Genomic DNA, 22,134 nt, shown 5'->3' on the forward strand with positions numbered 1-22,134 from the left:
CCGCGCTTCTGCTCGCCATGCCCAGGGAAATGTGATTACCCCGCGCGTCAGCACAGCCCTGAGAGGCGGCCGCCGAGGGCAGGAGATGATGCTCGGATGCAGCGAGCCCTAGCCCTGACCCAAAGTGTTTGTCTTCCTGAGCATGGAGGAAATGTTTTTGGCGAGGCGGTGGCGTGCTTCGCTTTGGTTTTCAGAGGTCAGAGCGGTGCTGGGCAGAGGGTGCTCGTGGAGCTGAGGGTGCGAGGAACTGGGAGAGAGGCAGATGGTCCTGGTGGAACTGGGCTCCAGAGCAGGTGTGTACCAGTCCATGCCATTCGAGCGACTCGTTTCGCCCATCAGCGGGTCGCAAGTGGCTTTAAACCCCAGTTTGTGCTTTTCGGGGCTCGTGCAAGGAAGGGGTGTTTGGAAAATGTACAAAATCCGACTTGCAAATTGCGGTCTGTGGCTCGCAGGTATCTGTTCCCCCTGATCAGCTGCCACCATCCTCGAGGCCACGTGGATTTTGCCCTGTTGACATCAGAGTTTTATTGTCAGCAGGAAGGCTGGTTTGTGGGGCAGCTTCCTTGAACTTCCTTGTGCCACACATCTCTCCTCCACCAGCTTTTGGATTTCAAAAGCTCCTGTTGCTTTTTTTCTTTTCTCCTCCTCCCTGTTCTGCTGTAAGGTGGTCGTGGAGATGAAAAAGCTTTGAATTGGCTTTAATGCTGGTGATCCACGGAGACTTTAAGAGGGGGATGCACTTCCCTTTCCTCTTCCCTCCTACTTACAGACCCGGACAGGGAGCTTGTTCCAAGAGCTTGCTGAAAATCAAACACTTTGTTAAAAAAATAAACAGCAGCAGAATTGACCCTTTAAAGCCAGAATACTCCCTCGTGGCTTTTTTTAAGCTGGGATGTCCTGCCTTTGGCATGAATTCCAGTAACGCCCCGGCTTCCCCATGCGCTCTTTATTAGTAGTTCCTAAACCGCTTCACGGAGCGGGTCGGTGTCGGAGTCGTTGCAGCGCTGCAGGACCTCGTCCTGCTCCCTGCTGGGCTCAGCTGCTGGGGGCGTGCTGGGAGCGGGGAGCTGCGCTCCTCCTGCACCGCCCTGACCGAGCTGAGAGCCAGCGATCAGGTTTCAGCCACTCGATTTTGTGTCACTGAGCTCTTTTGGAGTTCTCGCCCGTGACCGAGTCTCCTCCGTGCCAGATGTTGCACAAAGCCTGGACGCGAGCGCTTCCCCCCCCGAGGATTTGCTTCCAGAGGAAGGAAGGTGAAACTGCTATCAGAGGGAAACCAAAGTGGGCCAAAAGCCACGGATGTTAGCCCTGATCCCGGCAGGCTCAGGAACACGCTCCTGACCAGCTCCCGTGCTCGCCAGACCCTCTGCAAAGTCCCTGCAGCGAGCTGAGCCCGCAGCGGTTGGCTCAGCACCTGCAGCCCCATGGCAGCGCTGCCCTCGCTGTCTTACTGGGTTCAGCATCGCTTTGTGCCCCCGGGCAGGACACACAGCTGCCCCACTCCGCCTCCTGCCCCTTTATTGCTTATAGGTGCTCTTTTATTGAGGCTGGGTATCCTCAGGACGCAGTGCACGGGTGGTGCTGTGTGAGCAGGTCCCGTGAGGTCCCTACAGATTCTGTAGGTTTGGTCAGTTTGGGGAGGTGAGGCCAGGCAGAGCCAGGGCAGGACCACGCTGTGGGTCCTGCTGTAAACTCCCACAGCCTTCTCAGTGGGGGCTCCCACCCTGCACGGAGTACAAAGGCTTCAAAACAACCCGGCAGTGATGAGCTGGGAGGGATTTAGCTCCCGGTAAGGGGAACTGGTGGCACGACACAGTGAACGAGTCCATGGGGGAAACAGCCGGTGCTGCTGTTTTTTTTTTTGGGGGGGCGGGGAGCTTCGCAGTTTAGGGAAACAGCAAGTGGCAGCGGTGCACGGAGCCGGGCTTGCTGCCAGACCTGGGGAGATAAACAGGGCTCGTGTGTATCCGCCGGGTGTGTGCCCAGCCCGATGCGTGGCGGAGAAGTAGGAGGAGGTGATTTATTCCTGCTGGCACGGGGATGTGATGCTGGTTGCTCCCTGATGGTGCACGGTGATGCTCTGGTCGCTGCCGTCCCTGCTTGGGGTTTTGCTGCCCACAGTCCCAGCCCAAGCAGCAGCACCCAGCACCCAACTGGCTGCACCTCGCTGTCCCGCATCCCCTTCGCCCAGAGGGAGGCAAAGGAATCTCAGTGAAAAGGATTTAAGCAGAAGCTGCACAAAGTTTGAGCCCTGCTCTGCTGTTTGTCGGACCTCAGCCGTAAATACCGTTCTTCCCCTGCTCCTTTGTGGCTGTGGGTTGGGTTCCCGAGGCAGACGCTCAGCACGAGGCTGGTGGCTCTGCTTGGCAGCGCACCCTGTGCCCCGAGCATCGCAACCCAGCCAGCCCCGGCGCCTGCACACCCCCCAAAACCCCGCAGCAGCATTTCCAGGGATGCTCCCTGCCCCTGGTTACCCAGGAAACTGCTCGCAGATGCTCTCGCCCATGGCACGGGGACGGCTCGGAGCACTGAGTCACCGTCCCCGCATCTGGAGCCGGATGTTTACGGGACGAGATGCCGGAGAGCTCCCCGCTCCAGCATGCCCAGCAGCTCCTGGCCTTGGCTGCTGGAGCCAGGGAGGAAGGAGGGCGGTCGCTGTGTTGATTAATCCCAATTAATCTCGTGCGCCACGGGGAGGAGGGCTGGGGGCTAGGCCGGGGGGTTCTGCCGCTCGGCACGGTGGTGGGGCTGCCCTGCCGTGCCCCAGCATGACCCTGCGGGGAGAGAGCAGGGAAAAGAAAGAGAAAGCTGCAGGGAGGAAGCGGAGATGGGGGAGGTGTTGGGAGAGGGAAGAGGAAGTCAGATTGCTGGGCTCTGCTCTGGGAGGTCAGTGGCCGCTGCAGGGACCCTTCCAAGCCGAGCCCTGCCGTGCCGTGCCGTGCCTTCCACCCTCTGGGACAGCTTCTGCCACAAGCAGCTCCCCTGCCCTGTGCAGGACAGGATGAAGGTCTGCAGCCTGCAGCACGCTGAGGATTGTGCTCAGCCTCCCGGTGCCCTGCAGCTCAGCAACCTCCCCTTATGGGATGTGGTCCTCTGGGACCCACTCAGCCACCGAGCAAGTCAGGAGCAGACCCCAAGCGTTTGGGTGCTGGGGGTGAGCATGGCTCCGGCTGAGTTTTGCTGCAGGCTGAGGCTCCTGGCTAGTGGCAGGAGGCTTTGTTTTGATGCCTCAGCTCACGTGCAGCAGAGAGACCAGCTAATGCTTCCTGCTAAGTCTCTCGTTGCTTGTTTCTTTGTCAGGCTCTGGGAACTCGCACCGATGGCCGGCAGGTATATAGCGAGCTAGGACACAGCAGCTCCATGGCACCTCCTCCACCCTGCATTACTTTTTAGAAACTTCCCTGGGGTCACCTCGCTCTGCACAGCCACCGCTGACAATGCCCACGGCGAACGGCCCCGCGGTGCCGCTGGGCACCCTCCAGCGGCAGGTGGAGCTGCTCCTGGTGTGCTCCAAGTGCAGCGTGAAGGAGAACGAGATCACCTACCAGCTGCGGCAGGTGGAGCACAAGTGCATGTACGAGATCCTCCTGGCCCGCTGCCGAAGCCGGCACAGCACAGCCTGGAGGAAGATATCGAGGCGGCCAGGATTCCCCAACCCAGCCCGCTACGCCGTCTGCAGGTACTACAGGGTGGGCTTGGGCTGCAGCAAGCACGGGAACCAGTGCACGTTCGCCTGGAGCCCGGAGGAGGCCATAGTGTGGAACTTCGAGAAGGAGCAACAGCTGGAGAGGCGGCAGCTGAAGGCGGCGGTGCTGCAGGCGCAGCTGGGGGGCTGCTCTGCCGCTCACCTCCCCGCCACGGCCACAGCCGCCGGCGAGATCCTGAGCGAGTTTGGGGGCCAGTTCCAGGAGATCTGCAAGAAGTGCTTCTTCGGCTGCCCACAGCGCATCTCAGCGGGCGGCCAGGCGTTGCTCTGCGAGTTCCACCGGAACTGGGACCCGCTGCTGGTGCACGTGGTGTCCGACAGCCGGCTGAAGAAGCAGTACATCGCCATCCGCCCCTGCCCCGAGTTCATGCCGGTCCTCAACTACTGCTGCTTCGTCTCCAAGGGGCAGCCCTGCCGGCACAGCATACAGCGGTGCCAGTTCGCGCACAGCGACGTGGAGATGGCCGTCTGGCAGGCTGAGAGGGAGCAGGACCTGCTGCGCTCCGACCTGCTGCTGGCAGGGGGGCTGTGTGCCGAAAACGGCAAGCCGGCGGCACCCGCGCCGGTGAGCTTCTACTGCCGGGTCTGCCTGGTGACCTTCAGCTCGCAGGGGAGCTTCGAGAACCACTGCTCCTCCGTCGAGCACATGCAGATGCTCTCGGTCGACACCTCCGTCCAGTGGGTCCACCGTGCGCCGCCGCTCGGGCTGAAGAACTTCACGCTGTGCAGCAGGTAAGGTGCCGTGCCGGCACCGGGGCAGGGTGGCCGCGGGCAACGGGCACGGGCAGCACCTGGGACGGCTCTCTCCCGACAGAGCGGAGGTGTGCGAAATGGGGAGCAGCTGCACCAAGGCGCACTCCATGGAGGAGCTGCAGGAGTGGATCCAGAGGGTGAAGGTTGCCGCCAAGAAAAAGAAGCAGGCCATGAAGGAAGGGCTTTTGTCCTACCAGGACCGGCTGATCGCTGAGTATCGGGCGTGCTCCAACGAGGTGTTGATTGTAAGTCGTGGGCGGCAGGGTGGGAGCGTTGGTTTGTGGTAGCCTGGTGTGTTTTCTGAGCTTGGGAAGGGAGCCCATGGCCTCCAACAGTCTCATCGCCAGAGTTGGGCAAGATGCAGAGGGGGATCATAGAATCATTCAGGTTGGAAAAGACCTCTAAGATCAAGTCCAACCGTTGTAGCATCCCTGCTTCTTCTCCCCTTTTGAGGCAGCCTGAGCACCAGGAGCTTGCTCCAGGTACCCGACCGCACTGCTCTGCCCTGGGACATTTTATTTCCCAAGGGTGCTGCACGGGAACGCTGAGCAGCAGTGCTGGAGCCTGTCCCTGGGTTAGTGCCTTCATCCCCCTCCCTTCTTGTGCCTCTCCTGCAGATGTCTGAGTACGTCGAGGGCGTTACGGTTGTGTGTCCGCAGCCCCTGCACGTGCAGTCAGAGGACAAGCGGTTTAAACACCAGTGGAAGTTCAGGGTCCACTCCCAGGTAAGCCCACCTCTGCGTGACAGGAGGCTGAGAGTCTGCCCACCCCTGCAGGAGGCTCTCGGCTCCAGGACAGGAATCTGGGGGTGTCTGAGAGGGGATGTGCGTCGGGTATTTGGCAGTGGCTGTGCAGCCACCGTGTCTCCTGCAGCGGGGCTGGTGTGCACCTGGCTGCTCTCAGCGCTTCCTGCTTCTCATCACAAATAACAATGTTCAACCACCTTCCTGCCCTGAATTTTGTGTGGGCACTGGGAGCAAGAGGCCAGGTCTAATTCCCCTCTGCCGAGCTTACAGCAGACACTCTATAAAACTGCGACCTGAGGTTCTTAAAAGCTTAAAGAAATCGCTCTGGGGTTGCACGAGGAATAAGCTCCTTTCAGGAGAATTTCAGGAACACTGGGTCCAGGGTGGCACTCGGCTCCTGCAGCAGCTTTCGGTAGCACCTCGAGCTCATGCCTTGGGTCTCCCTCACCGTGCCCCTGTCTCCTCACCCGGCAGATGACCCTGCAGCACGTGGCGCTGCTGAAACGGGATCCAGGAGCCAACTTCTACCTCTCGGGGAACGGGCTGGCACGGGGCCTCCACTACCTCCGCGGGGAGCACGTGGCCAAGCTGCCCACCTCGCCACCCACGGCGCTGGTGGAGGTCTCCATGGAGTGCTGCACGCTGGGCGTCTTCGAGCAGTGGGTGGTGTTCGACTTCGGCAGCCGCCCCGTCCTCCTGCAGAAGATCAAGGTGAAGGTGGGCCGGCGCGATGGCCCCCAGCACGTCCCCGCCACCACCAGCCGCCCCGTCGACTTCGTGCGGTGGGACCGAGGCAACCGGATCATCGTTCACAGCGTGCCAAGGACGAGTGAAGACGTGGTTCTGCTGGCCAAATACAAACCCGCGGCGCTCTCGCTGGACTATAGGCCTGAGGGCGGTGTGAACGCTGCCATCACCCGGCTCAACTACCGCGAGAGGATGCACAGCTTCCTCTTCTGCGAGGAAGAAGCCGAACAGGCTCTGATTGCCAAGTAAGTGCCAGGTGTGGAGCCAAACAGGTTCCTCCTAGCTGTGGACTGTGCACCCATTGCTAGCCCCGTCCTTGGGGCCGTGCTGCTGGTGAAGTCCCTGTCTCTTCTGGGTTGGGTCCTCGGGCTCCTGTGAAACCCTCCAAAAAAAAAATGGAAAGCGAGAGGGCTTGCTGGGCAGTGATACGAGGGGAAGGGCTGTGTCGTGTCCTGTGGCTGTGGATCAGCTCAAAGCACGGTTCCTGTCCCTGTGCTCAGGGTGTAGGTGACAATCCCCCCTTTGCAGAGGGGAGGGCAGTTGCTGATGAAGTAAGTGACGAGTTGGTTCTCTGTTAATTCGGGTCTTTCCTCCTTTCAGACTCAGCCTGCGGGTCCTCATCTCGCTGAGCAACATGATCGAAAGCCTCTCCGTGGGGATGGAGTTTGCCCCGCCTGGTGAGCTGTTTGCTAAAGTGCCTACCCCGTATAACCTCTCGCCGGACACAGATGAGGGGTATCTGCTGAACAGGTCCGTGCCCACCGCTTTCCTGGCACTCGACCCACCTGTAGACAATCGGGTTTACGAGGTTGGCGTGTGCAATAAAGCCACCACGGAGAACACTATCTGGCTACAGATACCAAAGACTTGCTGCTCAGAGCTGAACTTGAAGCCAAAAACCTCCCTCAACGTGGAGATCCAGTTCCAAATTGACCAGCTGCTGTTCCGGCAGTGGCATCAGGCTGTCGACAGCCTGCTGGATGAGAGGCTGGTCCTACCTGATGTCGCCAGTTGCACTATCCCCTACTGCCTCAGACAACCACAGGAAGGGAACAGCAAACAGAAACAGGCCATCTCCTTCATCACTGGCCAGGTAACCAGCAGCCGGCAGGTCCCACCTCTTCTCATCTACGGACCTTTCGGCACGGGGAAGACGTTCACGTTGGCCATGGCCACCCTGGAGATCATCAGGCAGCCCAACACGCGGGTGCTGATCTGCACCCACACCAACAGGTTAGCAGGGGACGAGGGAAAAGGCAGCCAGAGTCGTGGGCCACGCTCCTGCACTGGGCCAGTGCTTGCCTCGTGTGATGAGAGGGAGCCAGAGTCCACGAGAGGGAGCTGAGCTGGCCTTTTTTAAGTATGCGTCTCAATTACTTGTTTAAATAAATAATTCATTTGCGTTTAATATGTCTTAAACTGCTCTGGCACTCCTGCTAGGAAGAAGCCTGGCACGGGTGGAAGTGTTGGCGGAAGAGGTAGCATATTCCTGCTCCATTATGAAGTGGGGATGGAGAGAGCATTATTTCTAGCCTTGAATGTGTACTGGAAGAAATGGAGTGGAGCCCTTGAAGGCTCTATGCATATGTCATTGTTTTGACTTTTCCATGGGGAGTTTGGGGAAAGGGAAATGCAGGATCTGGTCTGACTGCTGTTGAGTCTGCCTCGAGAGAATCCAGGCCAAGCTTGTTAAAATTAGCGCAGTTATGCTGAGAAGTGTCCACGTCCAATCCTGCAGGCTGTTACTGCCTTAGTTTGCAATGTATAATAAATGTATGACTTCTAATCTTAGCCTGTTACAGGCTGCCTGCTCGCCCTGAAACTACTTTTGTGCAGATCTTGCATCATCCGCCTGGGCTGGGGATGCCGGGAGGTCAGCAGAGGAGAGGTGTGCCAGCTCACGGCTGTGTGATTTGGTTCCAGGGAGAAGCAGGGCCACAGATTTAGCTGGGCACGTTGCATTTGAAATGATTTCTCCGTATCAGCATTGATTGATGCCCTGGTCTCGTGTATCAAATCATACTTTGAACCATATTCTCAAAATATGCGTGGACTTGGTGGCTGAGTAAACACCAGCTTCTTTGCACGTACATGGTTATCTCTTGTGAAGGGTGTGTTGTCAGCCACAGCTTGGGGAGGGCTTGGCTGCTGGTGGGTGGATGATAAGAGAAGACTGGGATAATGGTCACAGCACTGGGAGCACCACTTACAGTCCCTTGATAGTTTCCACCTTTGTTCCCCTCCAGCGCTGCTGACATCTACATCCGGGAGTATTTCCACAGCTACGTGATCAACGGGCGTCTGCAGGATGTTCCCCTGAGGATTATATCCACTGACCGTTCCATCGCCGGGACCGACCCCATCATTCAGAAGTACTGCTGCCTCTCGGAAAACCAGCGCTCCTTCCGGCACCCCACGCAGACAGATATCAACAGGCACCGCATAATTATTACCACCTCCATGTTATCCAAGAACTTGAAGGTCGCCCCGGGTTACTTCACCCACATCATGATCGACGAGGCCGCTCAGATGCTGGAGTGTGAAGCTTTGATCCCACTCTCGTATGCCACTCTCGGGACCCGGATCGTCCTCGCTGGGGACCACATGCAGATAACCCCAAAGCTGTTCTGTGTTGGGGAGGCACAGTCCGCGGATCACACCCTGTTGAACAGACTCTTTAAGTTTTACCAGAAAGAGAAGCATGACGTGGCCGTGAAGAGCAGGATCATCTTCAATGAGAATTATCGTTCTACTGCAGGCATAATTGAGTTTGTCTCCAAGCACTTCTACGTTGGCAAAGGCAATGCTATCCACGCCAGTGGGAACATCCCCCCCCACCCCAAAATCTACCCGCTTGTGTTCTGCCATGTTCCTGGTGTGGCCGAAAAGGATATGTCCTTGATTTCATGGCACAATGCCTCCGAGATAACACAAGTGACTGAGAAAGTGGAGGAGATTTATTGGAGGTGGCCAGATGAGTGGGGTGTCCGAGATCTGAGGAAGATCTGTGTGGTCTCCCACGGTGGACAGGTATGTAGGAAAAGCACGCTTTCCCTAGCTGGAGGAGTGTGTATGAGCTGCTGACTCTAAACCCTTCCTAATAAACGCTGGGCTCTGCTTATGATAAACCCATCTCTTGTGTTAGCAAAGAGAGGGAACCTGGGGTCTTGCATGCCACCACTTTTTTCTTGAGGTGCTCTCTGTGTAAAGCAGTGTGCAGTGGGTGGCTGCACCAGAGATGCCTCGTGGTGGGGTGCTTTAGTCAAAGATGTCTTTCAGCTCCCTCTAAGCAGGTTAACTGGAGGGCAGACTGGGAGCACTGGCTGAAGTCAGCCCAGGACGTGAGATGGCTGTTGAGTAACCTTGTTGGGGAACCAGCAGCTGAGAAGGGTGAGGGACCTTGGAGTTGGGGGAGCACGTTCCTGAGCTGAAACCGGGCTCAGTTATGCCTCTTTGTTCCTTACCAGGTTTCTGCAATACGGCAAGAGCTGAGGAAGAAGCACCTGCCAGAAGTGATGGTGGAAAACTATGAAAACTTGCCAGGTCTGTGTCCTTTGCAATAGTTGAATAATGTGTGGTTGTGTTTTGAGGTCTCCTGCGTGCTAGGGAGGACTTTTCCAGTCACATCTGTGGACAGAAAAGTCGATCACAGCTACTGCCACTGTGTAATGAGCAGGGGGAAGAGATGCTGGGTGGTGAGAAGAACATCTTGACATTGTCCTCCTTGCTAAAATACCCAGGGCTGAGCTGATGGAGCAAGTGGGTTTTATTATGGGCACTTCCCCATGGCTGGCAGGCAGTGTGGTTTGCCTTTCCTTGCTGTGCCTGCTATACAGCATTTGTGTGCATCTCTTACGCCAGATAACCAGGCTCTCTAAAGCTCACTCAGTGAGTGCCCATGCATGCATTTCCCTGCAAGATACCCAGGGTGGTCTCACGGCAAAATACCCTCTGGGAGAGTGCCCGGGGTGCTTTCAGGCAGAGCTCCCTGCTCTTCCCCATGCGGCCCACATGGCGCTGACTAGGAGGGAGCTCCTGGAAATCCTCTGGCTGATTGCCATCCCCGTCTGGTTGGTAATTCTTGGAGCTCACCCTTGCCTTTGTGAATACGATTTCACACTGAATTAAATCTGCACCCAGTTGTCAAGTCATTTCAAACATACGGATGTTGCTTGGTGGGAGGGTGGAGACCCTGGAAGTGCCATCCCAGAGACGTCAGCACGTGTGAATCGCGTGAAGGAAGCCCCACGTACCAGCAGGGGAAGCCAGGAGTAGAAGGGAATTGAAACTAACGTGCCCCATGGGTACCCACTGCAGCCAAAACTGCAGAGCACTTTGCTGAAGGAGGAGTCCGCTGCTCTGGATGATGAGAGAGAGATAGGGCTGTTTTTGTTCTCCAGGACTTAGCTTATGACTCATCCATGTTTTTAATATTATTATTATTTTTTTTACTGTACAGCTGGGACTCCTCGTGGTGAGAATTAACCGACCCCTGGGGTGTGTTTCTGCTCTCCACACCCTTTCTTTACATTCTCTTCCCAGCTCCGAAATCACCAGGGTGCCTCTTGCTGTTCGTTATTTGTCATGCCATCAGCCGGCAGCACTGTCCTTGAGGGTAGAGGGACGCTTGTCAAGGGTCACTGTCCTCGTCCCCCCCAGGCCCACAGGGCTGCTTCTGTGCTCTGCCATTCTGTCTCCACACTGCCCTTCCCTCCCTGGTGTGTGGGTGGTGGTGACCGGCGGCGTCCATCCCAGTTTGTGCCTGGAGGTCGTCGCGATCCCTGAGAGCATTCCCTTGAGTGATTTGTGCCTTGTCCCCTCTGGTGCAGGGCGGGAGTTCCGAGTCATCATCATCAGCACCGTCCACACCAGCGAGAGCCTGCGCATCTCGGCCTCCCACAACCACGAGTTCTTCAACGAAGCCCGAGTGCTCAACACCATCATGACCAGGGCTCAGTCACAGGTCATTGCGGTGGGGGATGCGGTGGCCTTGTGCTCCCACGGCCAGTGCAGCAAGGTGTGGAAGCGCTTTATCCAGGAGTGCATCGAGAAGGGCAGCGCCTTCCCGGAGGACCTGACGATGGCGCAGATCAAGCAGGCCGCATGTGACAACGAGAGCTGGAGAAAGAGCCCGCAGCAGGACGACGAGGACAGCGACACGGACTCCGGGAGCTCTGAGGCCGACAGCCTGAATCCCGACGATCCCATCCTCCAGGAGCTCTTAGATGAGAGCAAGAACATGCTGGTGACGGTGTCCGAAGAAGGGCTGCTGAATGTGAAGCCTGAGACTTCAAACCGGTGCGAAGATAGGCAGGAGTACGTCAGCTTCTCCTCTCAGGTGATGCAGAAATATCTGCGCACGGACCCCAACGTGTACAAGAGGTGCGAGCTGGTCAAAGAAAGGTTTGACAGGGCTTCTGCCATCACCCTCAACGACTCTCCTGCCATGACCATTCAGATCAAAGGCAGGGTTCACTGCGGGACAGCCTTCACTGGCGATGAAGTGCTCGTGGAAATCCTGAAGGACAGCACAGATGACAGCGGCAGCCTCCGCCCGCAGGGGAAGGTGGTAGGCATCCTGAAGCGTGCGGAGAGCGAACGGACCTTCATCTGCATGATGGATGAGTTTGACCCCCGGGTGATGATACCCATCGATCCCACCGTCACCAAAATATTTGTCCCAGGCCTGAAAGAGAAACCCAACGTCATTCCCATCCGCAGGCTTGTTAATGGGAAGTACAGGGTGGTCAGCTGTGAGAAGATCAGCCAGGACACAAGGAGACGCCAAATCTTCTGTGTCCAGATTATCTCCTGGCGGGAAGGTTTTTACTACCCTTTGGGGATAATAACTGCGATTTTGCGTGTGGCCTTGACTTTGGAAGAAAGCTTAAAAATCCTCAACTTGGAGTATGCCTTAGAGAGGCAATACCCAGCTGCTGTTACCAGGGAGCTTTCCAAATACACCTCCAGCAAACCAAACCTCACCAAGGAGAATCTGAGGGACTGTCGGAGTTACCTGACCTTCACTGTTGACCCTGAAGGTGCTAAGGATTTGGACGATGCTGTCAGCGTCAGGGATCTCGGACGTCACTACGAGATTGGGATCCACATCGCGGATGTGGCTGGCATCATTCCCAAAGGCAGCGCCTTGGACCTGGAAGCGAAGAGGCGCGGTGTCACCTACTACCCCCCTGACCAGGAGCCTGTGTGCATGTTCCCACCCCGCATCAGTGAAGACATCTGCAGCCTCCTGCCACAGAAAGAGCGCCATGCGATTTCTTTGTTTGTCACTGTAGAAAAGGAGACCGACATGGTGATAAAGGGAATCTTCACCCTCTCTGTGATCCAGTCAGACAGGCAGCTGACCTACAGCGAGGCAGAGCTCTGCATTCAGAACCACTACAAGGGAGGTGGGGATGCCCTTTGTTTCGATACCCTGGAGGACTGCATAGCTGTGGCTTATCACTTCTCCAGGATCCACCGAAAGTTTCGGCTGCAGGAGGATTGCTTCTATGACCAGCTGGATGAGGAAAGCTCCCCAGGTAAAAGGGGCTCCCATCAGATGATAGAGGAGTTCATGATCATGTTCAACAGTTTCGTGGCTGAGTTCCTCACCAACCAGGAGAACACCAGAAACGTCACTCCTCTCCGGTGTCAGAGCGAGCCAAGCCCTCAGCAGCTTTTAGTCATGAAAGACAAGTACAGCCATATCATCCCTTTGTCCCTCCATCTCTCACACCACCTGAGATTTGTGCCTCCTAATCCAGAGTCCCCTAAAAATGTGCAGTTCAGTCTCCTGGCCCCGATCTGGGAGCATTTACAGTCAGCTGCACATCAATGTAATCTCCATAAGATGCTAGATCTTATCGTTACTGATGACATCCACCCAAAGCTAGCCCCTGTGGTCCTGGAGTTCAGGAGACTGCTCAGCCGCTCCTATTTCAGTCGCTCCAACTCCACTGTCCTGTCAAAGATGGGCCACTACTCCCTGCATGTTGACTCGTACACCTGGGCTTCCTCTCCCATCCGCCGGTACATGGACGTCGTGGTCCAGCGGCACCTTCATTCTGTCCTCCGCAAGAAGCCCATCATCTATTCTTCTGATGACATCGAGTTTCTCTGTCATGACTTCAACAGGAAGAATTCCAAGGCGGTGATTTACGAGAAGAGAGCCCGCTCCATGCAGATGGCCACCCAGCTGAAGAGCCAAGTCCTGCAGAAGATCGCCTTCGTGGTGGATATTGAAGGGATGGACAGGTACTTTAAAGCCCTGTTTCCACTGAATAAAGAGAGTCTTCCAGATCCGCAGGTAATCAGCTACAGGGCTCTTCAGCTGATAGAGCAGCCCATGTTCATGCAGAAGCAGAAGAGCGTTAGGCTGACGTGGAAGAGGAGGATGTATTCTGTGGAGACGATGAAGGAACACAGACTGCAGACAGGCACTCTCCACGACCATAGCATCACCCTCTTCGAGACCCAGATGTGGCAGGACATGCTCACGGCCATCAGAAGTGAGAATTTTGAGAGCCTGGCCGCTCTTCTGCAGCAGAGCAAGAAGCTCTACAAGCGGCAGGTGGGCCGGGTAAAGAAGAGCGAGTGCTCCCACTATGCGGAGATCACCCTGGAGCTGAGCGCTGGCGACACGCTGCAGTTCCAACTCACCACGGACGTCTTTCGGGGCTTCCTGGTGCCCTTTGTGCAGCTCTGGTGCGTGGCACCGGGTTTCGACGTCTGTCTGCAGCACACGGAGAAGCCTATCGACTGCTTCTCTGCATACGCCACCCTGCCGTCCAAAGACAAGTACAAGCATGCAGCGGAGTATAGCAAGGTGTGGATGCCGATGAGTGCCATGGAGTCTGCTTCATGTGCAGTGGCTGAGAATGACTCTATTGTCCTCCACGATGTCAAAATCACCTGGGCAAAGCAAAGGACGAGCAAAGGGCAGCTGCAAGGGACTTTCTGCCTAAAGAAAAGCTTTTTGGATGAGTGCTCCATTGAGGTGGACTTTAACCACTGTTACCTGTGCATTCGCCTAAGTGGGCTGAAGGTTAGGAGCCTTGAAAACGATGAGGAATGCCTTAGCCATGGCCTCCAGAACATGTCTTTGAATAACAAGGACAAATCAGAAAACAAACTTGTGGTCGATCCAGACACGTACACCTGGGTGGCTCATGGGATCACCGAGGAGTTCAGCGACAACCAGAAGTCAGACAGGACTGGTCAGAAGACTTTGAATTTTTACATCAACTATATGTCCATGGAGAACATCCCCGCAGAAATCTCACAGCCTTCTGCCAGCTTCACAGTGGAGCTCATACCCAAGATGCTGCCAGATGTGTAAGTGTGCTTCGTGCTCATGCTCTAGTTAGCCTGCTAGTGCAGCATAATGGTTTCCCAGGGGACCCCTTGCTAGACTCAATCAGGCTTTGCTTTGCCCAAAAATCTGTCATTGCTCAGCTCCAACCGGCCATGCCCTTGGGCTGTTGCCATTTGGTGGGGGTGGTGGCATTTCTCCCACCTGTCCTCCAGGTGGTTTCTTGCTGGTGGACCTCGAGGATGGGGCTGGGGAGGTACAGGAAAGTGCCATGGTGAGGTTTCACTGAACATCTGTTTCTTACGTTCCTGAATTGCTGCAATATGTGCCATAAAAGGCAGCGTGAAGCACTGGATCAGGGTTTGTTGAGCAAACATGTGCTCCCTGATGTTCCAGTCATCCTCCTGTGTTGCTGTGAAGCATGACCTGCACTTACCAAAGCACAGCTGATGTCCCGGTTGCCCTTCTCTGTTCGCAGTGCAGAATGCTAATTGCATCCATGACTGCTGTAGCTTTTCCAGGGCAGAATGTGCTTCCTTATTTGTTGTAAATTTTAGGAAAAATTGAAAGCTAATCCAATAAAATGGAGTTGGGACATAATAAAGTTGAGTTGGGAGAGAAGTTGTGCTCCTTGCTCTCAATATATTTGCAGGCTCAGCTCTTCAGAGAGGCACAGAAAGCAGAATAGGACTTGTATGAAAATCGTTTTAAGTTCTTTGTGGAAGGATTTAATGCAACACCAAAGGAGAAAGAATAAACAAGACAGTTGTACAAAGCTATGTTACTGTCTTTGCTACTTTATGCTGCACTTCACTCACTCTTATTTTTCCTTGTCTGACAGACGGAAAGAAAACGCAATTCGGAGGCTCCAGCATGCCTCCAAACTTGCTGTAAGCATCGCTTTAGGCCATGAACCTCCAAAAAAAGGTAGGTGCAAATATTCTCCTTTGACTACGTGCTTCTAGCCAGGCTGGTGACCTGGCAGCCTCTGCGGGCCCCTTCCATGGGGATCCTGCTGCCAAGGCAGGAGGTTTCCCTGCCAAGGGGAGGGAAGAGCTGCTAGCCCGGTGGCGTGTAGGTGGTGTTGGTGCAGGCTGTCCTGCTGGAGTGGGTGCAGCCCGGATTTTATCCCCAGGACTCACAGAGAAGCCTCAGGGGCAGAGCCTCTTGGCGTGGGACAAGGGTTACGTTTGGGCTGTGATTGCTTGGTACTTGCCGCAGTCGCTTGGTACCTCCTGTTGAATTGCTTGTGTGCTCTCTCCAGTAACCTTTTCTAAATGTGTTCTCTTGTCTCTTTGCTGTAGCAGTGACAAAGTCCAAACTCCTGCAGCAAAAATCCTTTGATCTCCCTGGCAGCCAGAGGAAGCTCAACGACAGTCAGAGACAAGCTATTCTAAATGCTTTAAAAAAACCCTTCACGCTCATCCAAGGCCCACCAGGTAGGGCAGTGGGGACAGAACGTGTACACGTGCACCTTGGCGTTGGGACCTTGTCTGTCACTTTCCATGGGGCCCTCAGTGAGACAGGCAAAGGTCACACAGGTTGGCAGCGCCTAGGGCTTTTCAGGGCAGTCCCCTTGGTCCTTGAATTTTTTCAGGGCTGGTCATTTGGATACTGATCCAGAGCAAGGGTGTCCCTGTTGAAGTGTTCTGAGCAGCATTCTTGCCTTTCTAGGTACAGGGAAAACTGTTGTTGGAAGTCACATTGTCTACTGGTTCCATAAGCTGAATGAGGAGACCAGCAAGAATGAACAATTGCCTCCCTCTGATGAAGACAAGACCAAAAAGGGAAAGTGCATCTTGTACTGTGGCCCGTCCAACAAGTCCGTTGATGTTGTTGCTGGTAATTATCTGTTCTAAGACCTTGAAGTATCTCATACTGGTGAAAGGCTGTGAGCAGGAGGCTAGGAGACAGGAGAGACAGAAAATGGGGTCTGGTCCTCACAGAAGACTCCTCACTGCAGGGTGAAGACCAGTAACGGTGGGGTTGATGAGCGAGGGGTGGGGAGAAGGAAGGGGTTTTTCATGGTGAACGCTGGGTTTCTCAGCATCACCTGGCGCTGTCTGAGCAGGCTTGTTCTCCTTCCCCAGAGATGCTGCTGAAGATGAAGGACCTGAAACCACTGAGAGTTTATGGGGAGGCCATAGAGACACTGGAATACCCGTACCCAGGGAGCAACCGGCAGCTCTCCCGCAAAGCCTTGCGTGATGCAAAATCAAAGCATGAGCTCAGGTAGGACGATGTGGCCCCCCAAGCTGTGCGAGTGCTGGGGAGTGGTGCTTGCTGAACCCATAAATCTGAACAAGCCAGAGCAAACGTGGGTTCCACTACACTGCTGCAGAGCAGCACTAATGACCTGCTTTGTACTTATTTTTTTTCAACTAAGGGTTTATAGTCTAACATAGCACCTAATTGAGAAACCCCAGTGATTGAAAACATCCTACATTTTTTCATCTCTCTCTTTTTTTTTTTTTTTTTTCGAACTGCCCTAAACATCTCAGACGTCATTCCTGCTTGCAGCTGGTAACAGGCGGTTGCTATATTTTGTGTCCTCAAGGGTGAACTAAGTGTCAGGTCTATAAAGATGGAGAAGTCTGGCTTCGACTTCTTTAGCTAATGTGGCTTCTCCATGTAGACATGTGTGGTGTGCTGCACTGGAGAAGAAATTGCTTGGGTCTCTGTGGGGAAGATATTTATGTATTGTCTCTTTATTCAGCGAGATAATCCTGCATCATCGAATCCGACGGCCACAAAACCCTTTCTGGCAGGATATCTGTAACTTTGACACTCGAGTGAAGGAAGGAAAGGAGATAACAGAAGCCGAAATAAAGAGGTGAGTAGAAAGAGACCTTGGTGAGAGATGTCTGAGTCTGCCCATGTGCCACCACCACCTGAAGTATCACAGTGCAGAAAGCTCTTTCCCTGTGAGAAGAGGTTTGGGCTGTGGTTTTGTGGCCTCAGCTGATGCAAGCTGGTAGAGCTCTGTGAAAGTCAGCAATTTTGCCTTGCCTCATGCAAACCAAGACCAGGTAAAAACATTTAAAAAGGTGAATAAGCTGTGCATTTAGAATGATAATAAACAGTGATTAGCTCAGGGTTAGTGCTACAGTGCAGAGCCTCAGCATCACTTCTGCTCAGTGCTGTAGGCCTTCTGGTCTGAACGTCACAGTATGTCTGTGACACTTGCATCCTACACCCTGAGCCTCTGCCCTGTTGAATTCAGAAAAAAATGCATTTCCTGCTGTCTGTCCCAAGTCCTTTTCAGGGAACATGAGCTCTTTCTGGGGAGGAAAATAGAGCCAGAGACATTTAGGAAAGTATAGCTTCTGCCTGGTTGCTGCTTGGGAACCTGGAGATGTTTCTCCTGTACATAACCTGTTATCTTCTTCATTGACCATCAGCTACAAACATGACTTGACAGAAGCTCGTAAATACGAACTGGAGCGCCACGATGTCATCCTGTGCACGTGCTCCGCCGCGTCTGCCAACTCCCTGGAGAACCTCAATGTCAAGCAGATACTCATCGACGAGTGTGCCATGTCCACAGAGCCCGAGACCCTCATCCCCTTGGTCAGCCATCCGCGTGCCGAGAAGGTAAGTTTCTTCCAAAGACCTGTCTCTAGGATAGCTGCTCAGAGCTCTTGAGTCTCTACACACCTTCCACCTCTTACCACAGTGCTCTTCCAAGTCTGACCAGTTTTTAAGGTTGTTCTCGGTAGTATCTGTGGTGGCGTACCAATGTTTCAGCCTTGGGGCAGTCTTTTCCTCTGGTGTGCAACTCTGCCAGCTATAATTAAAGTCTTGAGGCACAAAGAGGTACACAAAGTGCATGAGTATGCTCAGCAGGCACATGAGCTACGTTATCTGTTTGTGTCGCTTAAAGCAGACTCATTAAGACCTGCTGTAGGCATGAAAGTTACAGTGGGGAACTATTGCATCTACTTGCTGCTCTGCTGGATCAGCTCAGCTCCCTGTCTTCAGTTACACCCATATGGTCTCCTCTGAACTTGCACTCTGCTTTCTGTAGGGGAAAATACGTGGTGTGGATGTGGCTTTGGTGCTTCGTTGCAGAGTGGGCATCACTGCCACCAGAATATGTGCTGACCTGGGTACAACGTGTCAGTGTGACAAGAAGCATGGAGCAGACTTGCTATGTGACAACTTTCTCCTGCCAGATGGGAGCTAGGCTCTGCAGTATCTGGGTCAGGATCGTTATATAACACCCAGCACAGTCCCTGATCGAGGTTGCTGTAACTCTAACATAAATAAATAGCAAGAGATGCCTGAATACAAATAGCCTTACACAGAGCTGATGGCCTTCACCACCCTCCCAGCTGAGGTGTCCATTCTTTGTTCCAGGTTGTTTTGCTTGGGGATCACAAACAGCTGCGGCCTGTGGTCAACAACGACTTCTGCAAGTCTCTTGGCATGGAGACATCGCTTTTTGAGCGCTACCAGGAACAGGCGTGGATGCTGGATACGCAGTACCGCATGGTGAGCGTTTCCTCAGGTTGATTGTCGTTATTCCGTAACAGAAAATGTTGCTCTCGGGGTCTGTTCCAAGCCACCAGGAAACATATTCCCCACTTCCCTTCCTAGTAATGAGTAAGGTACTCGCCCAGCGCCAGCTCTAGCATGCTGGCATCACAGATGAAACCAACCTAAAATGATGCTGCGGGTTGAGAAGTTCTTTGTTTTAATTTGTTCACCTTAGTTTCTCTTTTTTTTTTTTTTTTTTCTGCCAGCACAAAAACATCTGTGAGTTCCCATCCCAGGAGTTTTATGAACATCGGCTGAAAACGTGCCCCCAGCTTCAACACAAACGCAGCGTTTTCTACCACAAAGACAACCACTGCTGCCCGATCATCTTCGGGCACGTAGAGGGGAAGGAGCAGAGCCTCGTGATCTCTACCGAGGAAGGAAACGAGAACTCCAAAGCTAACCCAGAAGAAGTGGAGCAGGCGGTGAGCAGGGTTCTGGGGAATTGCTGGAGATGCAGAAGGGAGGATGTTGTGTCGGGGGGGTGGTATGGGGACTGCGGAAGGAAGGTTACATTGAGTGATGAGACAGGACAAAGATCATCAGGGTGCAGTTCCTCTTTAGGTCTACAGCATGCTGGCCGTGCTGTTCCTGGCCAGAGGCAGTTGTGCGGGACCATGACCCACAGCAGGCATGGCCAGGCATCATTGCTGCCCTTGGGGCAGCCTCCTGGAGGCCCACTGCCTCCGGCCGCCTTCCCAGGTGAGCAGGACCCCGTTCTCCCCAGGTGAGGCTGGCGAAGCAGCTGACACTAGATGGCACCATCCATCCGGAGAGCATCGCCATCCTCAGCCCCTACAACGCCCAGGCATCCGAGATCAACAAGCGCCTCCTGAAAGAGGGCATCAGCGGCGTGACTGTCTGCACCATCATGAAGAGTCAAGGTGAGGCTAGGAGGGCGGCTTGGGTTGCTCCTCTCCTCTCCTGCGGACAAAAACAACTTCTCAGAGATAAATCTGATAGCAGGGTTGGTTCAGCCCTGCGGAAAGCATCCCTGGGCCTGGATTCAGAGTGATTTGGGATTATGATAAACCTTTTGGAGTGCCCAGGCAGGGTGAGGCTGGTGAAGACAGGAAGGGTTTATTTGGAGGATGCCTGAAGGGGGTGTCAAAGAACTGCTGCAGCAAGTGCTCCTTAGAAAGCAACAGCTGGGAATTGGATGGCCTCCAGCGCTGGAGAAATCCAGACTGTGGCTGACAGTTTTGTGGGTCTTGCTGTAGAGAAATGAGTGTGTTATGGGGTGGCCAGATGCTTCCTTCTAAACAGTGTGGTCGTCCATGCTTTCTAGGAAGCGAATGGAGGTACGTGATCCTGTCGACTGTACGCTCCTGCCCTCGATCTGAGATTGACAGGAAGCCCACGAAGAGCTGGCAGAAGAAGTACCTGGGGTTCGTTACTGACCCAAACCAGGTCAATGTCGCCATCACCCGAGCTCAGGAAGGACTCTGCATTTTAGGTGGGTAAGCTGGGAGCGTGCACCGGCCTGCAGGGGAATGGGGCCCTTTGGAGAAAGGGATGGAGGTCTGCACTAGTACAACTGAGGGGCTTGCTTTATTCTTTTGCCCTTTTAGACTGTCTGTGATTTTGCAACTGGGCTATCTGGGCAATCTGCACAAAGCAGAGAGCGTGTGTGGCTCATGTGCAGCATGTATATTCTCTCTTTAGTTTGGACCATGTTGTTGCCATCACCTGCATCTTAGAGCTCTCTTCTGGCAGAATTTTGCTTCTGTCTCTTACTACTTGTGCAGACGTACGCTGTGATGTGTAGGAAAGCTGCTCGCAAATGTGGCAGCACTGAAAAAGGAGCTGTGGTTTCACAGAGCTCTGGCTGAACAGAATATCCCTGCAAGCTACCCAACACCATCAGGCTAGCAGTGTTAGACCACAGTGTCTCTGACCGGTCTGTGATGGTGTCGTATGAGCCTCTTCTGGCTACTAACCTCTTGCCTCCCATCCCTGTGCCAACAGGGAACCAGTACCTCCTGGAGTGCAACCCTTTGTGGAGGAGACTGCTTCAGCATTACATGCAGCGTAAGTGCTATACCACAGCCCAGGAGATTTCTGTCAGGAAGACGACAGCCTTGCGCCGATCAAGATTGGTTTTGTCTTAATACGCTCGTCCGTCTCCACCAAAACTGTGCTACGCGTGCCTTGGGAAGGACGCAAATCTTTCCATTATTTGAACATGAACCATTGAGCCAAATGCACTGGGGGAGCCAGCGTCTTTCCCTGCACATTGACAGCTCAGCCTCAGTGTGAGCTTTGGTGTCTTTTCTTTTTATATTACTGCAACGTTGGACAGGAATTTTCAGCTTTAGCAAACCAAAAAGCACTTGAAAGTGGGTAGGTGGGCGTGTGACTTTATTAATGATATTTTTTTAAATGAAAGATGCTCAGTGGAGCCACCATCCTATCTGTCAGTGCAGCTGTGCTTTGGGGACCAAATACACGGCCCTTTCACTGCAGGTGGAATAACTGCACGTGGCAGATCTGCACAGCAAACTGAATTGCCATATGGGACCAAAGCTTCTGAGTAGTACCACTCATGGTAAAATGAAGTCCAGGGAATTTTTAAGGCTTTTTTTTTTTTTTTTTTTTCTTCTTCTTCAAAGCAGAAAAACAATGTTTTGCTTGTTTCTGTTTTTAAGCAAAGAAAGAAAGCAAAAAGAGAACCATGTACCATGCTGTCTAGCCAAAATGCTGTTCTCTGAGCTTGTAAATACCATGGAGCCAAGGCCAAGCTGATTTTGTAAATAGATTTTACTTATTCTTTGTACAAAGGAGGTTGTCCTCACCTGTATAAAGTTAATGAAAACCAAGGACTGCTCCTACCAGGAAATGTTGGAATTTTTAAAGGTATTTTAAACCGTTCTGAGTTTTATTTGAAATCTCCTCCTGTAAAGGCACCCCCCATCTTTCCTACTCTCTATTTTTTAAAGCTGCTTTTAATTTATTAACTTTTAAATCTGTGAATTTGTTTCACAGTCTATGGCCTGAGTTTTTAAGAGCAGTGATGGAAACTTGGTAAATGTATCACAATATATGTGTGTATGATGTATTTTTTTATTTTAAGTAGCCAAACTGCTGTGAACTGGAAGTTGTCATTTTCCTAGAGAAGGTTGATTTTGCACAGTAACTTATGGCTGATATGGATATATAGTGGTGAAGTGGTGCTCTCTACTGAATCATGGAGCTGCTTTTGAAGCACGTTAGTTTTGAAGGAGAATGTCTTTACTTCATTTCAGTTCTGAATGTATGAAGTGCCTGCCTCAGCTGTCCCCGAGACCACACGTTTGGTTGTCTCTGGATGTTCACATGGGATGGAGCCA

The 22,134-nt window shown here is 53.6% G+C and overlaps 1 protein-coding gene across 1 annotated transcript; it reads left to right on the top strand.

The window, feature by feature from the left end:
- Window positions 1-3,437: 3,437 nt before the first annotated feature.
- HELZ2 (helicase with zinc finger 2) lies at window positions 3,438-20,916 on the top strand (the record flags this gene model as incomplete). The annotated part of the gene is made up of 19 exons (XM_084296393.1): window positions 3,438-4,438; window positions 4,521-4,704; window positions 5,077-5,184; window positions 5,680-6,197; window positions 6,553-7,185; window positions 8,199-8,982; window positions 9,420-9,495; window positions 10,782-14,289; window positions 15,108-15,193; window positions 15,574-15,705; window positions 15,941-16,108; window positions 16,357-16,498; window positions 16,983-17,099; window positions 17,668-17,860; window positions 18,626-18,760; window positions 19,012-19,230; window positions 19,533-19,689; window positions 20,094-20,261; window positions 20,774-20,916. 19 exons carry the CDS (start codon window positions 3,438-3,440, stop codon window positions 20,914-20,916), a joined length of 8,472 nt encoding a protein of 2,823 aa, XP_084152519.1.
- Between the last annotated feature and the right edge of the window lie 1,218 nt (window positions 20,917-22,134).

The sequence above is a fragment of the Netta rufina genome, assembly GCF_964035555.1.
Source record: "Netta rufina genome assembly, chromosome: 16".
Taxonomy (NCBI): domain Eukaryota; kingdom Metazoa; phylum Chordata; class Aves; order Anseriformes; family Anatidae; genus Netta; species Netta rufina.